The sequence below is a fragment of the Schistocerca cancellata genome, chromosome 7 (genome assembly GCF_023864275.1).
Source record: "Schistocerca cancellata isolate TAMUIC-IGC-003103 chromosome 7, iqSchCanc2.1, whole genome shotgun sequence".
Classification (NCBI taxonomy): domain Eukaryota; kingdom Metazoa; phylum Arthropoda; class Insecta; order Orthoptera; family Acrididae; genus Schistocerca; species Schistocerca cancellata.
Window position 1 is genome coordinate 65,279,498 of NC_064632.1, and position 18,756 is coordinate 65,298,253.

The window sequence follows — 18,756 nt, forward strand, 5'->3', positions numbered from 1 at the left end:
TGCACCTCACTTGTTGCCTAGGTACCCTGCGACTCGCATTGTGCCAAGTGCTCGGATGCTTGATGACCGCATCTGAGCACCAATGCCAGTCACCAAAGGTGTACGTCTGTTCCAATTATGAGTCAGGAAATGCTTCTGACAGAAAATATTTATTTGAAATATGATCTGGTGCAGAAACTGCCATCACGCGGGTTACATAGTATTAATTATGAGAGGTGAACATTGTGAATTCAACATGTTGTACAGACAATTTTGCGAGTATTGAGGCACAACTTTTGGTTGTTTACAAATGACTGTAAAATCATTCGACATCCTTCTCATTGCTATTGCAGAAGAACTACAAAAACAAAAGACTAATTATGGAGCTAGTGTATCTGCAGTTACATCGATACTCCACAATCCATATTCTGGCACGTAGCGGAGGGTACCCCATACCACTAATAGTCGTCTCCTTTCCTACTCCACTCACAAATAGAACGAGGGAAAAACGGCTGTCTATATGCTTTGATTTGATTTGATTTTAACTGGGAAGCTAAAACAGCTTAAGGTCCAACCCGCCACTGCCCGCACCGAAACTAAGTTTATTGTGTAGTATCGCTCCCTGTATATCTAGTAAAGCCAACCAATGCCCTTAAATAGTGCAAGGAGTCCCTCTACCAGTTTTTTGTTAGACACAATTTCTTCAGGTCTAGTTGTCCCGAAGATTCCGCATCTTTTACTCTCCAATGCCATGCATTCGAAGATTAGGTGTGATGCAGTCTTCACCCTCATCACAGATCCTACATTATGGTCCTCTTCTGTCATACCCATTGTGTGTAGGTGTTTTTTTAAATTCCCATGACCGGTCATCAGTCCAGTCATGAGTTTGATCTCTTTTCTGTTAAATCCAGGATTACAGAGCTTCTTTTAAAACATGGCATGGGCATCATTACCTTACCATGTTTTTGTTTGTGGACCTTGGTCCAATATCCTACGTGCTGTTTCCTAAGCCAGTTCCGTAGTTCCAATTTGATCATAGCCTTGGTGATTGTCAGGACAGGTTCCAGTCCAATAAATGGAGTTGTTGCCTCCATCCTAGCCAATCTGTCAGCTTGTTCATTACCACAGATCCCCGAGTGGCCAGGGACCCACATTAGGTTTACCCTATTGCTTCCCCCTAGCTCCACCAGAGCCCTGTGGCATTCTTCAACAATCTTAGATCTTGCTGCAGGAGCTGCCTGGCTGTCTGAATAGATGTAGATGCTACAGTCCTTGTGTCTATATGCCTTTCTCATATCTTACCTTCATGGTCCTTACTTGCAATATATGTTGGTGGCAACAGAAATGTTCTGCAGATTGCTTCAAATGCCAGTTCTCTAAATTTTCTTAATAGTGTTCATCGAAAAAAATTTCGCCTTCCCTCCAGGAATTCCCTCAAGTTCCCGAAGCATCTGTGTAACACTTGTGTGTTGTCTGAACCTACCAGTAACAAATCTAGCAGCCAGCCTCTGAACTGCTTCAATGACTTCATTTAACACAATCTGTTACGGATACCAAACAGTCGAGCAGTACTCAATAATAGGTCGCACTAGTGTCCTATATAGGATCTCCTCTACAGATGAACCACACTTTCCTAAAATTCTCCCAATAAAACGAAATCGATCATTCACCTTTCCTACCATAATTCTCACATGGTCATTCCTTTTCATACTGATTTGCAACGTTACATCCAGATAGCTAAACGGCACGACTGTCAAGCAGAACACAACTAATGCTGTAAGAACATTACAGGTTTGTTTTCCCTACTCATCTGCATTGACTTACATTTTTCTACATTTATAGCTAGCTGCTATTCATCACACCAACTGTTCGTTTAGTGACTAAATTAGTCACATGCTGCTCAGTGTGTCTGTACTCTTTTAAGTTCACAGATGTTTATTTAGCAAGGCGAGAGCCTTGTGTAGAGGGAGTTGGCATAAACAGCGGCAAGAAGGACACTGCGTGGTAAAGGAATAATAACTATGGAGAGTCTGTGAGGAGGTTAGGTTACAGGTAGGCTGAAGGTGTTGGTCCCCAAGGGCAGAGATTCTCTCTGTGGGGGCACAGTTACTATCTACAACAGGTCATCCTAACTGGTTACTTTGACACCATAGCTCACATCCCTGCAATACACCTAGATGCAAGATCCATCCCAAACATATCCTCCCAAGACCACCTATTCCAGTCCTGTCGCAAGGATCTACTACTCCATCAAAAGGCAGGGCCATCTGTGAAAGCAGCCAAGTGATCTACCAACTTAGCTGCATTCTACATGGGCATAACAACTAACAAGCTGTCTGTCTGCATGAATAACAACCACCAAATTGTGGCCAAAAGATAGATGGACCATCCAGTAGATGAGCAAGGTGCCCAACACAACACTTCACTTCACTGACTGCTTCAGAGCCTGTGACATCTGGGTTAATCGCACCAACACCAGCTTTTCTGAATTGCACAGGTGGGGACTCTCCCTGTAACATTTCCTTCATTACTGTACATCCCCCCCCCCCTCCCCACGGCCACAACCTTCGCCAGTCCCAGTCCTCCATCTGTCTACCCCCTTCCACGCTCCCACTTAAGTTACTACATATGCCTCCTATCTGACCAACGAATCTCTACTCTCCCATTTCCCGCCTCCTGCACAGCCTCCCAATACCACACCTAGCAGCCCTACCCTGTCCCCACCACGTCCATGCATGCTGCTACAGGCACCACTAGCATCTTCTCCCACCCGTAACTGATATTCATCCCACACCCTACCGCACACTTCTGTACCCCTAGTTACACTGCTGCTCATGTCAGATGCAGTCACAGTTGGGTCTTAACACCCAGAGACGACAGTGGCCTTGTGTGAGAGTTGTGCTCATGCGCATGCTTTTGTGTGTGTTTGTGTTTTCCAATTCTGTAGAAATGGTCTGCCTGAAAGACGAAATATTTCTAGCATTCTTTTTCGTTGTGCTTCTTCTACGTGGAGAATTGCAATCTGTCCTTTCTATTTGTTGTCATTAAATCTTTGACTATTTCCCTCAAGAATCCAATAAATCTATAATTAACAACAAACGCCAAAGGTACCCAAAAGAAAATTCTCATGCTTCTTAATGCACTGAGCAGTTTCAACATCAGGCTTACTGCTGGAGAAAAATAGGTTGAGAATAGGTCTCACTCAAAGAATCACCCGATTTTCTCAAATATACGAGAGATGTTTAAAGGTATGTTTAGATGAGCCCTATTTGGCTGTAACAGTCCTGCCATCAACACTACTGCAATGGAAGGCAATTTTACAATATAGCTGGGCAACATCTGCTGCTACACAATGTACTGCCGAGGGACTGACAGTGTTGTCCCCTCTAGAATGGAGACTATTTCATAGTGCAGGGCAATGCCTCTCTCTGCCCTCAGCTGTAAATGCTTCCCTCTAAATCTCACCTTTGTTTTCTACTTCTCTCACTGACAGTGCTGCAGTCACGTGTCTGAGTGAAAACAATACGGTTTCACTATATTTTGAAACGTTACACACATTAATAATGTAGCCACACATTTTGTAGTTGTTATGAGTTTGTTGTGTGCAGTAATGGAGAAATGGACAAAACAAGAGAACTACGAAGTTTATAAATGCAATTCATCTACGACCAGAGCTATTTGATGTTGTAAGTAACATATACGGAGATGTCTATCTGCAAACATCACTGGCAACCTGTTGCCGATGAGCTAGAATCACATCTGATGAAGCATACAAAAAATTCTGAACTCTGCAAACCTATGCCAAATACAAGGCAAAAAAGTTGCACAGGAAGAGTTCTGCCACACGGTTTGCATTTGTTGCCATGGGTCTCTTACCATGTCGATACATACCTGAAGCAGGAACTGACAGTCTAAACGAGGTGTGTGCTGGTGGGGGGTGGGGAATAAAAAAATATGTCCTTATTTCAAACTTCCCTTAATGAAATCTTTCAGTCCTATCACCACATTGCAGACATATGGTGTGAGGTTTATCGATAATAGTGAACTTTATAAGAGGTACATTAAACTTTTGTACGAGCTCTGGCAGCTAAAAACTGAAGGGTGACCATCAATCATGTTGTAACTGTTGTACAACCTCTCATACACACATCAGTTTTAGCAATTCTCAACCAACCAAAAACGTGTGACATTCTGGTAAATCCTGGAACAGGGGTGTATACAGTATCAGTTTGCAGGAAATTTTATGAAGCATTCTGCTTACTTAAAAATAGAATACATCCACGAAGCCCGATTACTCTCGTTCTTTCTAACTTGATTCCTGGTGTGATGTAGAAGCTCTAATGAACACTCACTTCCAGTGTTCGTCAATTTTGAGGTAAAAGGGTGACCCCTCATAAAATCTTGTGGCCTGGAAATGTATTGCTGCAAACAATGACAGGAAATAATGGCTGGTAATGCTGTTGTACATATGGCTGCAATGTTGCCAGACAACATTGTCATGATGTACTGTTAACAGTAAGCAATTTTTACGTCTCATGTAAACATACCTTAAGTCTATTACATCCTTAATATGGGTACGACACATAGAAACGCTGTCATTTATTTTCAGGAGCTACTGTCTTACAGTGTGTTCACAAACATAAGCTGACAGTTTTCTACTGATACAATATATCAAAGAAAGTTATATTGCACACTCCACTCACCTGGGCTGGCAGCTGCTCCACTTCTCGTTTTCCTACGGCTAAGTTCTTCACCGGTGTTACTTCCACTATTAGTTGCAATACCAGCATTACTGCTGCCAGTCTGCACCTGACGAATAACCGATTTAGTTGCAGTGCTTGCCACAGTAGGTGCGGTAGTAGTAGTTGTCACAGATGCTGTTGAAGTGCAGGCAGCTGTAGCAACAGATACCGTGGTGGCAAGCCTAGTGGGAGGAGGTGAAGCTCGTGCTGGTGTTCTTCCTGCCATTCCAAGTGTCTGGCGTACAGATCTCCGAGGTGTATCCTCCCCTGTCCCTGTGGCTCCAGTGCGCCGTACAGCGTCTTTCGAACTTGGAGCCACAGTCCCCAGTCCTGATCCACCAGGGGAGGATCTCGAGTTCACAAGGCGGTTGTTTGTTCGAACTTGCAGTCCCGCGGTGCTTCTGGAGGTAAAAAAAAGAGTTATTCTGTAAAATATACTTGACAATGTCTTTGAGGCTTACTACAAAAATACATCCTTATTCTTTCTTTTGATCAGAACATTAATATATGCATTTCAGAGATTGCCTCCTTTGTACATTGTTTACAAAGTACAGGAATAATGATCTGCAAGTATTCAGAATAACTTACTATACATACTTTTTTACTATAAACAAACAAACATATGAACGAGCACAAGTAATTTTGGTTTACTATGTGGAGACTGCTTTCAGAAATCCAGGAATGAAGCATTTACTGGTGACACTATGGATGTTAACAATATCAACCATTAGAAAAAAGATCCCTATTACTTTCTTGTCAATATAAATGATAAACTGCTAATCCATCACATTACAATCTAATGTAATAGGATAGATAAAAAAAATCTACTCACAGGAGAAAACACATATAAAGATATTGAAATTTGCGAGTATTTGGAGTTGGTGGCTCCTTCTGGCAGAAAAGCTGAAGGGAAAAGAATAGCGGTGAAGGAAAAGGTTAATGGGATGAGAAGGGAAGACTGATTATTGGGAACTGCACGAGAAGGGATTTGGAAACCTGAGGTCCAAAAGGTGGAAGACAGGGTGATATGCAAGACTGAGACTACTGACAAAACATTGTGCACAAGTTAATAAGAGCGTACAGCTAAGTGCACTGTATGTGGTAAGGTGGGGGACAGGGAAAAAAACAGGCAGGTCAAATAATAAAAGATACAGGAAACTAAAAGGAAATGAAGAAAGGAATAATTACTAAGAAGAAATAGTGAGGCCAAATAAATTAACATAAATTGCCTAGCCTTCATTTATGTTAATTTCTTTGGTCTCCAAATTTCTTCTCAATAATAATTCCTTTCATCACACCCTTTTAGTTTTCTATATCTTTTATTTTCTGACCTGCCTATTTTTCCCTGCCCCCTCCATCTCTACCACATACAATGGACTTAGCTTTATGCAATTTTTAACTACTGCAAAATGTTCTGTGTGTGTGTGTGTGTGTGTGTGTGTGTGAGAGAGAGAGAGAGAGAGAACTCTGTATTATCCTGTATTCACACGCTTTAGATCTCAGGTTTCCAGACCTAGTCCTGAGTAATTCCCAACAATCACTGTTTCCTTCTCATCCCATCCAGTAATGCCTGACCTGGGGTTCTGAGCGACTTTTCTGAACTCTCCCATTTCCTAAACCTCACCAGTCCTTTTCCTTCACCTCTCTTCTTGCCCCCTTCAAACCTTCTGTCAGAAGAAGGAGCTGCTGACTCCGAAAGCTGTGTTTCCTCCTGCCATTGCTTGGTGAACAGATCTTTCTTCTATCCAATCACATTATATTTTCAAAAATTGATTATTTTCATTGATACATTAAAATCTAAGGAATAAAAGTACCCCCCCCCCCCCCTCCAACACAGCATTACTATACGCACACTACAAGAACATAGTTGGTGAGGTGGCTACTGAGAGTAGATGAATTGATTGAAATTGACACATATCAATCAATATTTGGTGTTTTCTGGCACCACTGCCAAACTTAACTATCAGACAACACTGTTTTCACAGCCATCATGCCTATGAAAACAGAACAGATTCACTAAAATGTTATACATAATCAGTTTGAAATCATGTTATTTACTGAAATGTTACATTCATCAAAACTTTGGTACCTACTAGAGACTGAAAAGAACTCAGTAACGGTTAACGTACTTTGATCATTATTGATTATTCCGATAATTCCATCACTAGCTTGACGAGAGTTTTTCTTACATTCCCCTGGCACTGCAGCTCAATGTCTGAACTATATGATTAGTAGTTACCTTTGCTACCCCTAATGCTTGTATTCCAAACCTGGCCTGTCCCATACCACCAACATTACAAGCTTTTGATTGCCCTTGTTTTTTTTTTTTTTTTTTACTTATGTGCCCTTAATAATGATGAATTTAGCAAGAGATTAACGCAGTGAAATAAACTTTTCATGGGAACGTAGTCAAGTTTCTGACAGTGTATCCGATAACATTATAGAGGATGTGGTAGTTCAAAACAGCAAAATTCTCTATTTGCAATGAACTGTTAGTAGTGAGCATACCACCTGCTATCTGTACCACCAGAAAATGCTTAATTTAATTTAATCTATCCCTCCAATCCTATGACCACATTTCACTAAATATATTTTAGTACTGGCTATGCATTCGGACAATCAGCTGTTCATTCTCGTTCAAGCTAACATTGCCGCTTTCTCAGCGGGAAAAATAAGCCCAAGGGTGGGACATGTACTGCAAAAATAAGCACCAAAGCTGGAATGGTATGAAAGGCACTTGTTTGTTTAGAGAACACTCCACAAACATCAGTTCAAAAATGCTTTCTTCTTCAATAAGACGGTACTATTTACTCTCATAACAGTGGAACTGATACATTATTTGCAGTTTTATTAAAAAAACCTTTGTGGCTGACAAGACTGCTGTGGCAGAGGGCAGTGCCGCTGGCATGCAGCCAGCCATGTTTGACAAAGTGCTACATGCAGCTACGAAATGGACAATACAGTGAGTGTGTGGTGCTCAAAAAAGAATTACGCTTCACTAGTGGCTGACCCCCACCACTCAACTCACAGAAACATAAATCACAAACTCACTGTAATTGAACTATAGCATTGTAAATGCTGTAAACAATTCCTGACATGTTCAGTGAACAGAGTGTTTCTCAACAAATTAGTTTTCATCCCACAACTCATCAACAAATTCTAATTTCAATTCTCAAATTTCTACCACCCATATATTCAAAGTTACACAGGATGAATGCTGTTTCCAATAATGGACCTGGACTTAGGAGATATAATAACAGAGAGGGTGAGGATGCAATTATAGCACATGGGGTGATGGCCTCGTTGAATTACACCGATTCATTTTGACTGCAACAGAAGAGTGAAATACCAAGTGGTAAAGTCTGCCTGAAGAGTACAAAGGTACAGACTATTATTGTGAGCAAACACACTATTTCTCATGGATAGCTACTACTGAACCAGTGTACTGCCTCCATTTAATTGAATTTAATGACTGTCAATGTCATATGTTTGTTGTACAACAACAAAATGTATCTCTCAAACTCGTTGCACTTGCAGAGGGGGTGGGGAACTAAACACTAACTTCAAATTTTATAACTGTTGTAGATTAATGCTTCGTATCTTCTACATCATTTTCTTTACATATGTAAATGGTTACAGCCATAATTTAGTGTTGTGTCATCTAAACAAGACACAGCCAGGACAAAAGCATCACAGGCGCAAAAATGTGAGCTGATGCCAGTGCCAAAGAGACTTGCGCGAGTTCCACCAGTGCCATGGGCAGAGCTGAGGATGAAGGTCCAATTGCCGGCCGAGTACAATCCGTCAATGACCGGACTACAACGGACACAAGCCTACTCGGCAGATAGAAGGGCAGCTCTCGTCCACTTTGTTATAGATCATTATCCAGGACTAACTTAAGACATGGAAAATCATTTAGTGAACTCTTAGAAGTGAACAGATAGTAGTTGTAAATAGCACTCGCTATGTGCTGTGAAGTTTACCTACAATTATTTGCACTTACCACTGAGGGCCTTTTTTGTGTTATATTACATGCAGTGTTTCAGACATCATTACTCAACGAGTTGCAAAGATAAGTAAACCTTTTTAACTCATTTGTGTGACTTTGTTATTAATTTGTTGGAGTGTTGTAGAACCTGCATTCTCCTATCCTGTTACCTGACCCTGGGGCACAGCTGGGTAACAGTGGTAGGGAGAAATTGTCTTAGTTGTGTAGTGCACCAGAAGGCATTTCATGAATGCACAAACATGACCTACCATAACAACAGTGGCAAGTCGGCCTCCACAGCAGTAGTGACGAGGCCTTTACAAAACTGGTGACAGAGGTTTACATAATTTAGAGTGCCTGCTTAAAGCTCTAACATTAAGTCATGTGTTATCTCATTTTTATTATTCTGAGAAAAACTTAAAATCTTGAGTACGCTTAGACAACCTAGACCACAAATTTGAAAAAGTAAAACATCGTTTATACACATTTCAGTGCTGATTGTTTCGTATTCGGTCACTAGAAAGTACCTTGCCAAGAAACCACATTACATACATGGTACGACTTCATATTTACAAAGAAATTAAAAATGATTGAGTTTGAGGATATTTCAATGTCTAGTTCTCAAGTATACTTGGGTATTTTATTAATGATGATCTTCAAAAATTTGTAATTCATTATTTTGAGCTTTTAAAGTTATATTTATTTGTCTATATGTAACATAATTCAGTGAATGACATATTCAATTTATAAAAAGTACTATTTTTTGGAACACAATTTGTATAAACATCAAAATGTTTATAGGTGAAGTCCCCCCCCCCCCCCCCCCCCTCAAAAAAATCTTCAAATGTGAGTGAAATCTTAAGGGACTTAACTGCTAAGGTTATCAGTCCCTAAGCTTACACATTACTTAACCTAAATTATCCTAAGGACAAAAACACACAACCATGCCCAAGGGAGGACTCGAACTTCTGCCGGGACCAGCCGCACAGTCCCTGACTGCAGCGCCTTAGACCGCTCGGCTAATCCCGTGTGGCTTTCCCCAAAAACTGCTACACTTTTTACTGTCATTCTCCTGTACACATTCAGACATGTCTCTCATATTTAATTAAGCTATTGCTTTCAATTAACGCAAACAGTGATCTTAAGTTTAATGGTTGCATATGTAAGAGAATTCTTGTTCAACAATTGTCGATTTGATTTGGTGTGGAATGCGAATTTACTGCACTGTACCTGTATGCATATATACATAAGGAATTATCGCCAGGTTGAAAGTTGTAGGCACTGCGGTGTTCATACATTTACCACTACAGTATGTTTAGTTGTTTCTATCAAAGAAGTGAGCTCCACTGCCTAATGTAATGCTAAGGCACTAGATTCAAACTGAACATCTTGAATTCTTGTCAACAAATATAATCAATATAAACTGAAAGTTGTAGGCACTGCGGTGTTCGTACATTTACCACTACAGTACGTTTAGTTGTTTCTATCAAAGAAGTGCGCTCCACTGCCTAAGGTAATGCTAAGGCACTAGATTCAAATTGAACATCTTGAATTCTTGGCAACAAATATAATCAATATATGTTGAGAAATATCTTTTGTGTGGAGGATAAACTCTGGTTTGCACACTACTGTCAGTTATCTGCAACAGCGATAAGATTTCACAGTTCCTCTGATAGTGGTAAACTCATTAGTGTAGTCATAAGGTAGCTTTAAACTGATCATGTCAACTCCTCAGCATCAGCAGAAAGAAAGGTAACCAATATTATGTCAAAAACATCAATTTTACAATGAAAAATTGAAAGTTACATGCCAAGCACCAGAAATCTAGAACTGTTTCTGTCATGAAATTAAAAGAAAGTAACAACAACAATCTTTAACTAGTAGAGAAACCATGCTCCACTGGCAGCAAGGTTTATTTAACAGATTAGATAAAAAGTTTTTCTCCTGTCAGATTTCTTATTGCTATGCTTTCGTAAGCATTCATTTATTAGTGAGACAGACACAGCATATTATATACTATATCTATCATTATAATGTCGGAAAGTTTTAATGAAGCACAGTATCACACAAACCATACATGGCTCATGGATTATGGACATGTAATGAGCAGTATCCTCTGCACTGGTGTGTCACCTAAGCATGAAGCATTCACAATATACTAGCTTGATAATTAACAGTCCAAACATGCACATCTCTACTACAGTGAAACTGATATGTCAGACACTGTATAGGATGTCCACATAAAATCTCCCTCATTTCCAAATGCAATTTAAGACAACTATGAGACAAAGATACTTGTGGTTTGTGGTATCATGTAAAGCAACTCAAGTTTTGTGTAGATTTTTCTTGTCAATTCCTGTTCTTTTGCTTCAGCCGCTTGATAATTACCAGAAATACCTACACCTCGAGAGAGCACCATATCTGTGGTGTGGTATGTGGGAACGAAAATCCTCATTTCCATCCAAAGCAATTTCCGACACAAATTTCAAAGGGAGCCACAAGACACTACAACTTGGTATGATTAGTTTCCAGCCACTGGGAGCGTAAATAGGCAGTCACGTTCTATTAGAGAGCAGAGATCTGATAAAATGGCACAGGAAATCAGAGATACCTTCCAAAGAAACCCATCAAAGTCAGTTCGTTGAGCATCACAAGATCTAAGTCCCCACTCAACAGTTTACAAGATACCACATTAATGACTTAGTTTACATGATTACAAAATTAAAATCATGGAAGAATTGCAGCTTCACCGTCAATTTGCTACCAAAAGGGTTCACTGGATCAGGCAAAATCACAATTGTCAAGGAAATACCATTTTCACCGACAAAGCAGCCTACTATAACGTCTACATCGGGATTCAGAAAACCCCCACAGCTTTTGGGAAAGTGTCAGAAACAGTGAAAATATGAATGTGTGGTGTGTACTGATGAAAGATATCATATCTGGACCATATTTCTTCATGGAGCAAACAGCACCAGCAACTGTTTAGCTGGGCATGTTTGACGTATTTTGTTACCCTCACCTTGTTACCCTTCAGCTAAATGTGATCTTCCAGGAAGATGTTGCATCACCGCAATGCAGTTAACATATTTGTGTGTTCCCAGACCAAACATTTTCATAGCGGTGGATTGGACCGCAAGTAGCCACTGCACTTTACTGACAAAACCCTTCTGGCTCTCTTCCTGTGGAGGTATATGAAAGACACTGCAGATGCAACAGTGCCCATTACCTCAGACATTTTTAAGCACACACGGGTTGAGATAGAGTATTGATATCTAAGTGGTTTACTGGTTATGAAAGAAGTGCACGCAGAAGTGTACTAACTTTCAAAGTTATTTTACATGATGCTGCAAACCTAAAGTACCTATGTATCATAGTTTTTTTTAACTGCATTTGGAAATCAGGGAAGTTTCATGTGGACATATTGTCTTCTCTGCAAAAACACAACACAAAAAGCATCAATACATCAAGAATTCAACATCACATCATCACATAGCAACTCTGATCACTAATTTGTTAAAGTTAAAACAATGCAGCTCTTTGTTACACGATATACTAGTATGCAAATCTTAAATCTTCTCTGCCAGCAACATGAAACCTAAAAGGTTTTTCCCACCTTCTGGCCTCGAAAAGTGCAGCTGAATGCACAGCATTGTGGCATTTTGAAAATAGATAACATGTACTGTACTACATGCACAATATACCTCGAAGTGTCACACAATGTGAATTCAGTCAAACACAAATTGCAGAAGGCAGCAACCAAAAGGGAAAAGGATGGCCGTAATTTCCCTTTACAGCACTTTACTCCATACCTTGTTTCTTGATTAAGCTCTTAATGTTCTGTTTGTTTTCAAGCTCACACATATTATCTACCATTTTTTCCTACTCTCCATCTCATCTGAGTATACTGTGAATTTACACATTAACTACTCGAGTATGTCCTACGATGAAATATGTCACTTTCCTCTATCACTGACACCCCCCCCCCCCCACCCCCTGTGCTGATCTTCCATTTTTCAGGCAAAGGAGACAATCCACTGTGAGAGGATTTTACATTTTTTGTTAACGTGTAGACGAAATATTTCCACAAGCTATCACCCAGCAAAGTGCAGCAGGATGCCATGTGTTACACTAGTATCTAAGGGGCTTAAGTCTTAAGATGTGAAAAACAGGAGAAGCAACAGAAAATGCTATAATTTTTCTGTAGATAATACAATATGTTTAATGAAACAAACTGTTTTCTGATAGTAAGCTATGTAAGTTGCAGTGACATGAATGTTTTCTTATCTCCCTCGAGGGTTGTTCATGATGCACTGATGCCAGAGCGATGACTTTTCAATAGAAATGTCTGTCATAATTCATCACTATTTGGTTTTAATGAAGTACACTACAATTAGTCTGTTTCTTGCATTATACAAATGTGATTCAACAGAAAACTTCTTCGCAATTCAATTTTGTGTGATTAGTATCACCAGAGTGGTACTGTGATTTTCCATGCATTAAACATCTATTCCACTGTAACTGTTTATTTTATCTATGCTTTAATTTAGTCTTAAGTAATAGAATCAGATATAAATTCCACATAAATTTAACTACAGGGATCAGTAGTGGCAGGCTCCAAATAGTATTTTTATCTCTTGGCACTGCAGTCCCATTGCAACAAAAACAAATTAGAAAATCTTGCTCAACCTAAACTCAATGACAACATGAGTGATACTATTAACTAACAGTGGTGAAATATTGAAAATCAATTACAAACTGTTTGATATCTATACTTCTCAAGCATGCATCACCTAAATTTAAGCTGAATGAAGAAGGGCGACTTTCACAACAATCTTACAGATGTGCCTTATGTCATCAGGATTTCTGCTCAGCTGTTGTTCCTCCCCAATAACTGAACAAAAGCAGACAGTAAATTGAGAAAACTGAGTAAACACTGAAAAATTCAGGCAAATTACCACATCCCATGATTAATGTATCACTCGTAAAAGCTTCCATGCAATTGTGGGTACAGGTTAAAAACTTCCATTATTATACACTACGCAAGTTTGTAATTTAAGTTGCAGCCCAAGTTCTTGAAAGAATCACAAGTAATCACTTTTAAGTCCTATACGATTATTTTTAGTCATGATGTGAATGCCTGACGATCTATCTTTTAACTGTTTACAATGAGGTTCTGCTAATTTGTCAAAACCAAAAATGTGATGCACTATGATATTCTACTGTTTCTGATAAACTGTCTCCAAATACCGACAGATTACACATTAGTGAGTTATGTACAAAGCATCAATTAATATTGTACAGAACATCCCTCAGCTTTCACGTGTACACACAATTCGATTGCATATCTTAGGACCAAGCTTCTTTCCCCATTCACAGCACAATAATAATTACATAATCTACAACCTATTGTACAGGGAAAAAAGGCAAAGAAATTATGAATGAAAATAGAAGTAACTATCATATAAATAAAATGCTTCTGGGAAGGATGTCTGACAGTTTTCTAATAAGGTAGTGGTGTCAAATACAATCTCTTTTAATTAGTGCTGTGTGATAGCAAATAATGATACACCAAGTAATATATCCTGTAGCTGATGTGAGACAGCCTTACTCATCCCTGCCGCAGCTCAACAAAAGAAAAATGAAAAGAAAAAAAGATGGAAGAGGATTAAATCAAGGATTTAAAACTAATTTGTATTAAATTAAAGAACTGGTCCCATACAGGAAAGAACTGACGGGTACGATGAAACTTAACATTTTCTGCACAAGGCCAAAAGCTGATGCTTTTTAAGCTGGTAATTTTAGCATTTGTGCAATAATTTTCAAAATTACTGCCTTTAAGTTATTAAGCCTAACATACACAAATTTCGTTGGAATTACGGACAGCATGTAACATACCTGTTATCCTCATCCTGAGTCTTATTATTTATTCTGTTTTTCAGCTTCGGAGATGCCCTCTCCTCAGAGGCACTTCGCGCTCGACCCTTGCCAGCAATTTCAATGAGTGGTTCATCGTCTGAAGATTCCACGTCAGCTGAATCCAACAACATTATACTTGCTAAAGGCTGCAGTCACAATGCATATAAAATGTGTAAGAATAATTACAGTAAGTCTGGCAAAGACTGCACTCTGCAGTTGGACTGAGACATGTTATTTTGCCCTGCTCTAGATCACTTTAAGAGCACAATAACGGAAGCAGTGCTTTGTCTCCGTTAGGCAGCACATTCTAGGAAAATCTTGAGCACTGGTGATCTACTGTTAATAGAAACCTACAATTACGATGAAATGGCCTTCCAAATAATGTGTGATTATCATGACTAAATACAAGTGATGTCAAGGGTTAATGCTGCTAATTAGTCTGAGGAGAAGGGTTAAGAAACAAAAACAAATTAAAAAAGAAAAAAAAAATGAAGTTGAGAAGGATAATTAATGTAAAGAATAAAAAAAGTGTCTAATGCATACTGGGACTGAACATTCCAACACTGGGGTGGTAACTTGATAAATTCTGAACTAGACTGACACACAATAGTTCGCCAACTGAATCTTGCAGAAAGATCTTCCTGTCAGCAACTTCATCTATTGCTGAACTAAACCATTCACAATTTAATTTAAACTAATTCTTTATCTTAAGTTTGTTATTCATCAACAAAACTAAGCAGAATCATTGTATCACTTATAGTTGTGTAATAAACACAAATGTATGTTGCTACGACTCACCCCTCCGATGAGGTTTGCCAGAAGTCCTGCGGATCTGCATCTGGTCAGGCACGGACAGGTGAGACGGACCAAGGCTGGCAGATGGTCTCTTGCTGGGAATGTCCTCTAAACCCATGCACGCTTTAATGAGCTCAGCAGCATTTTCAGAACATTTTCGTTTTCCGGGACGTGGTTGAGGTTCCTCAGCAGCACTCTCCGATCCGTTGCGCCGCCTTTTCCCGAGGTTTGCAGTACGTCCAGAACCAGGACTCGCAGCAGCATTCGGAGGTGGTCTGCTTAGTCTCGCACTACGTGTTCCTGGGCCCCTTCGACTTGCAGCTGTTGAAATTGAACTTAATCCTTCACCACTTGCACCCTCTCCTGGAATTTCGACAAGAAGTTGTTCCAGTAACGATTTTCCACGAATGGGTGCAGGAACCTGACTTTCCTCTGGTGAAGGATCAACATCGTGGTCATCAGGTAAATTAGGTCGGCGCTTCCTTCTCCGTGGTACTGGCGGACCGTCTGGATCCTCTTCTTCGTCTGGTCCCAGTGCTGCTGGTGATGGGGTGTCTTCACGATGTTTTTCTGGATTTGAATATGTGTACAAGGGAGGTGTGGTGCGCACAGGTTGTGGATCACCAGGCGTTGGGGAACATATTGGATCAGGCACTCGTGTGGGAGATGCAGACATCCTGGATGGTACTCCAATGTCGTCTGAAGAAACTGCCACTGAACTTTCCGCATCAGTTGTAACTGCAGTCTTATCACTCCCTAATTCTCCTTCTGCACCACTGGATGGCTCTAACTGGTGATCTGTTGGTAAAACAGTAGAACTGCCTGCATCTTCTTGTTTGGAGTTGTCACTTTCTCCCAAAGCTAAAGACAAATCCGCATCATCTGGATCTTTATTTTCAACTTGAGCGGAAGGCATACCTGACCTGCAAGTCTGCTGCTCCTTCTGTGACTCTGGAGATTTTATGCTATCTACCACAGGTGTAAAGTTACCCTGATTTTGTGAGGCAGTGTTGGACCCAGAGAAAGACGAATCAGTCAATGAACTATCTTGGGGCACTGGGCTGTGTGCAGGGCTTGTAGAATCAAGATTTACAACTGGATTCTCTGAAACCCTGTTTTCAGGTTCTGTATTTGTACAGGTACTATGACTATCATTTTGGGAAAGATATTGTTCAGAACACCCATCATCTCGCCTTTCGACCACAGGTGTTTCTGTAATCGTGGTGACGGAATCTACAGAAACCTGTTGTATGGAACACTTTTTACTGCTATCGTTGCGAGCACATGGCTGTTGCTCACCATCTTTCTCTTCCTTACGACATGGGCTTTCACCTTGGTTTGGACTTTTTTCTGATAATGCGTCCATTGATTCTATACCAGAGTCCTCACCTTGAGTGTTTCCCTGTTCCCCTGGCACCCCTGGACCTGCAGGGCTGTCAGCACCACTCACACGACTCACACTTCCATCCGTAGGTGTCACACTGCACTGTCGCTCACTACTTGGATCTACAGGTGGACCGTCATCACTGTCTGCAGAAGCAGTTCTTGAAGCCACAGACACATCACTATCTTTTTTGTCTTCTTTTACAGCTGGCAACACTGTGAGAACTGTGTCTGTCCGAGGCCGCTTTCTCGGAAGAGGTAGAGGGTCATCTTCGAGCAACCTCTGTTTCACTTTGGCCTCCGATACATCTAACTCCCCAACAGGAAGAGTTGTTGCAATTTTGGGGGGAATACTGGAGTTCATTTCATTCTCTTGTTTGGCATCTATCTGCACCCTATTGACAGTCACTACACTTCTCATTACATTGTTCCTTTCTTCTGTGCCTGACCTATCTGCAGCAGGTTTTTTGATAGATAAGCTGCGTTTAGAATCACAGTTTGGAAGGTCACGATGCTGCTTCTTTAAGCAGTTAGCAACTAGAGGATTCTGCTGGAGATAATTCTCAACAAACCGAGTTCTCTCCTGCTTTATGGCACTATGCACAGCACTCTGTTTGCGATGGACATCATTTGAGATCTTTCCTGTGACTGTAAGCCTACCTGTGGGACTCGACTTGCCTGAAGTAAGCAGTTCTTCTCCCTTGCGGGGGACAGTACCGCGCTTATCACTAAGTATCACAGAATCACTGCCCACTTGTTTTGCACTTGATGACACTGGAGAGTTCTGTCTTACTACCCCACTGTTGAAAGTCTCCTGAGAAAGTCCATGACTTTCAGACACAGTTAACGTAGGGCGCAGCTTTGGTTTCACAGAAGATGCAATACCCTGAGACTCTGGAACAGAAAAACCAAGCAGATGTATTAAACTATTTTCAAAAAGCTGCATTTTTAAGTAACAAAAGCTATTATTTTTTAGAACTAATAATGCTTCTGCAAAGTTTTGATTCTATTCTGGCTTCTAAGTGACAATTAAGGATAGTAAATTTCATGAAAAACAGTAACGCTAAAAATTATACGAAATTAGCAGTTTTTGGCGAAATAAGGAGAAATCAGTAACTTTTAGGGCATATTGTTAAACTTGTAATTTTGCAATGTATAAAACTGTTTAAAAACAAGAATGTAATTAAAAAAACACCACCAAATTTGGCAAATGAACACCACTGAACTTGGGGGGGGGGGGGGGGGGGGGATGTACAGCAGCAAGCACACTGAATTTTCCAGTAAATAATACTGAATTTGGCAAAAAACAGAACTATTTTTTCCTGTCCCTGATGATAATATCATGGTAAAAATCACAGTTTTTACCCCTTGTGGAACCATTCTTTGGTTGCTTACTATCAAATCTTGGACTTCTGATTCATGTTTGTGTGTTAGACTGTTTGGACCAGTATTAGGTGCTACTGTACACAATTACTGTAGTGTAATTTAAGACATTTATGACTTACAGAATTTACACACAAATAACATTCTTATTTCACAATCTTGTGCACTATGATGAAGTGTTAAAACAAATTAATTCCTCATCTTTAAAGGACATTAACTGCAACTTACTCTGCAAATAATGTAAATGACACGAACTGTGTTATAGCATTTTCAAAACATTAGTTTTAACATTTAGAACTTGTTCTTGAGAATATCATAAATAGTTACTGGTATTATCCAACAATGTCTCGGACCACTTATCCACAACTGGTGATTAAAAAGTCATTATGTCAGTGCATCCCTTTTTCAGATATATGTTCAGTTTTTTGAAATGCCCACAATATCAAGTGCAAACAAGATGTGATAAAGAAAGCAACGACAAAAGTATTTTGTATCTTCAGTTTATTCACAATGAACAGGACCAACAACACAGACTTGGAAGAGCAGTTGAACGGAATGGACAGTGTC

General features: G+C 40.0%; 1 protein-coding gene across 1 annotated transcript in view; it reads right to left on the reverse strand.

Moving 5' to 3' along the window:
* The window catches only part of LOC126092646 (nascent polypeptide-associated complex subunit alpha, muscle-specific form-like), a 61,045-nt gene that overhangs the window by 12,059 nt on the left and 30,230 nt on the right, over nucleotides 1-18,756 (reverse strand). The window contains 3 exon segments of the mRNA XM_049908368.1: nucleotides 4,683-5,122; nucleotides 14,608-14,743; nucleotides 15,427-17,700. Of these exon segments, the coding sequence (XP_049764325.1) occupies nucleotides 4,683-5,122; nucleotides 14,608-14,743; nucleotides 15,427-17,700 (2,850 nt within the window).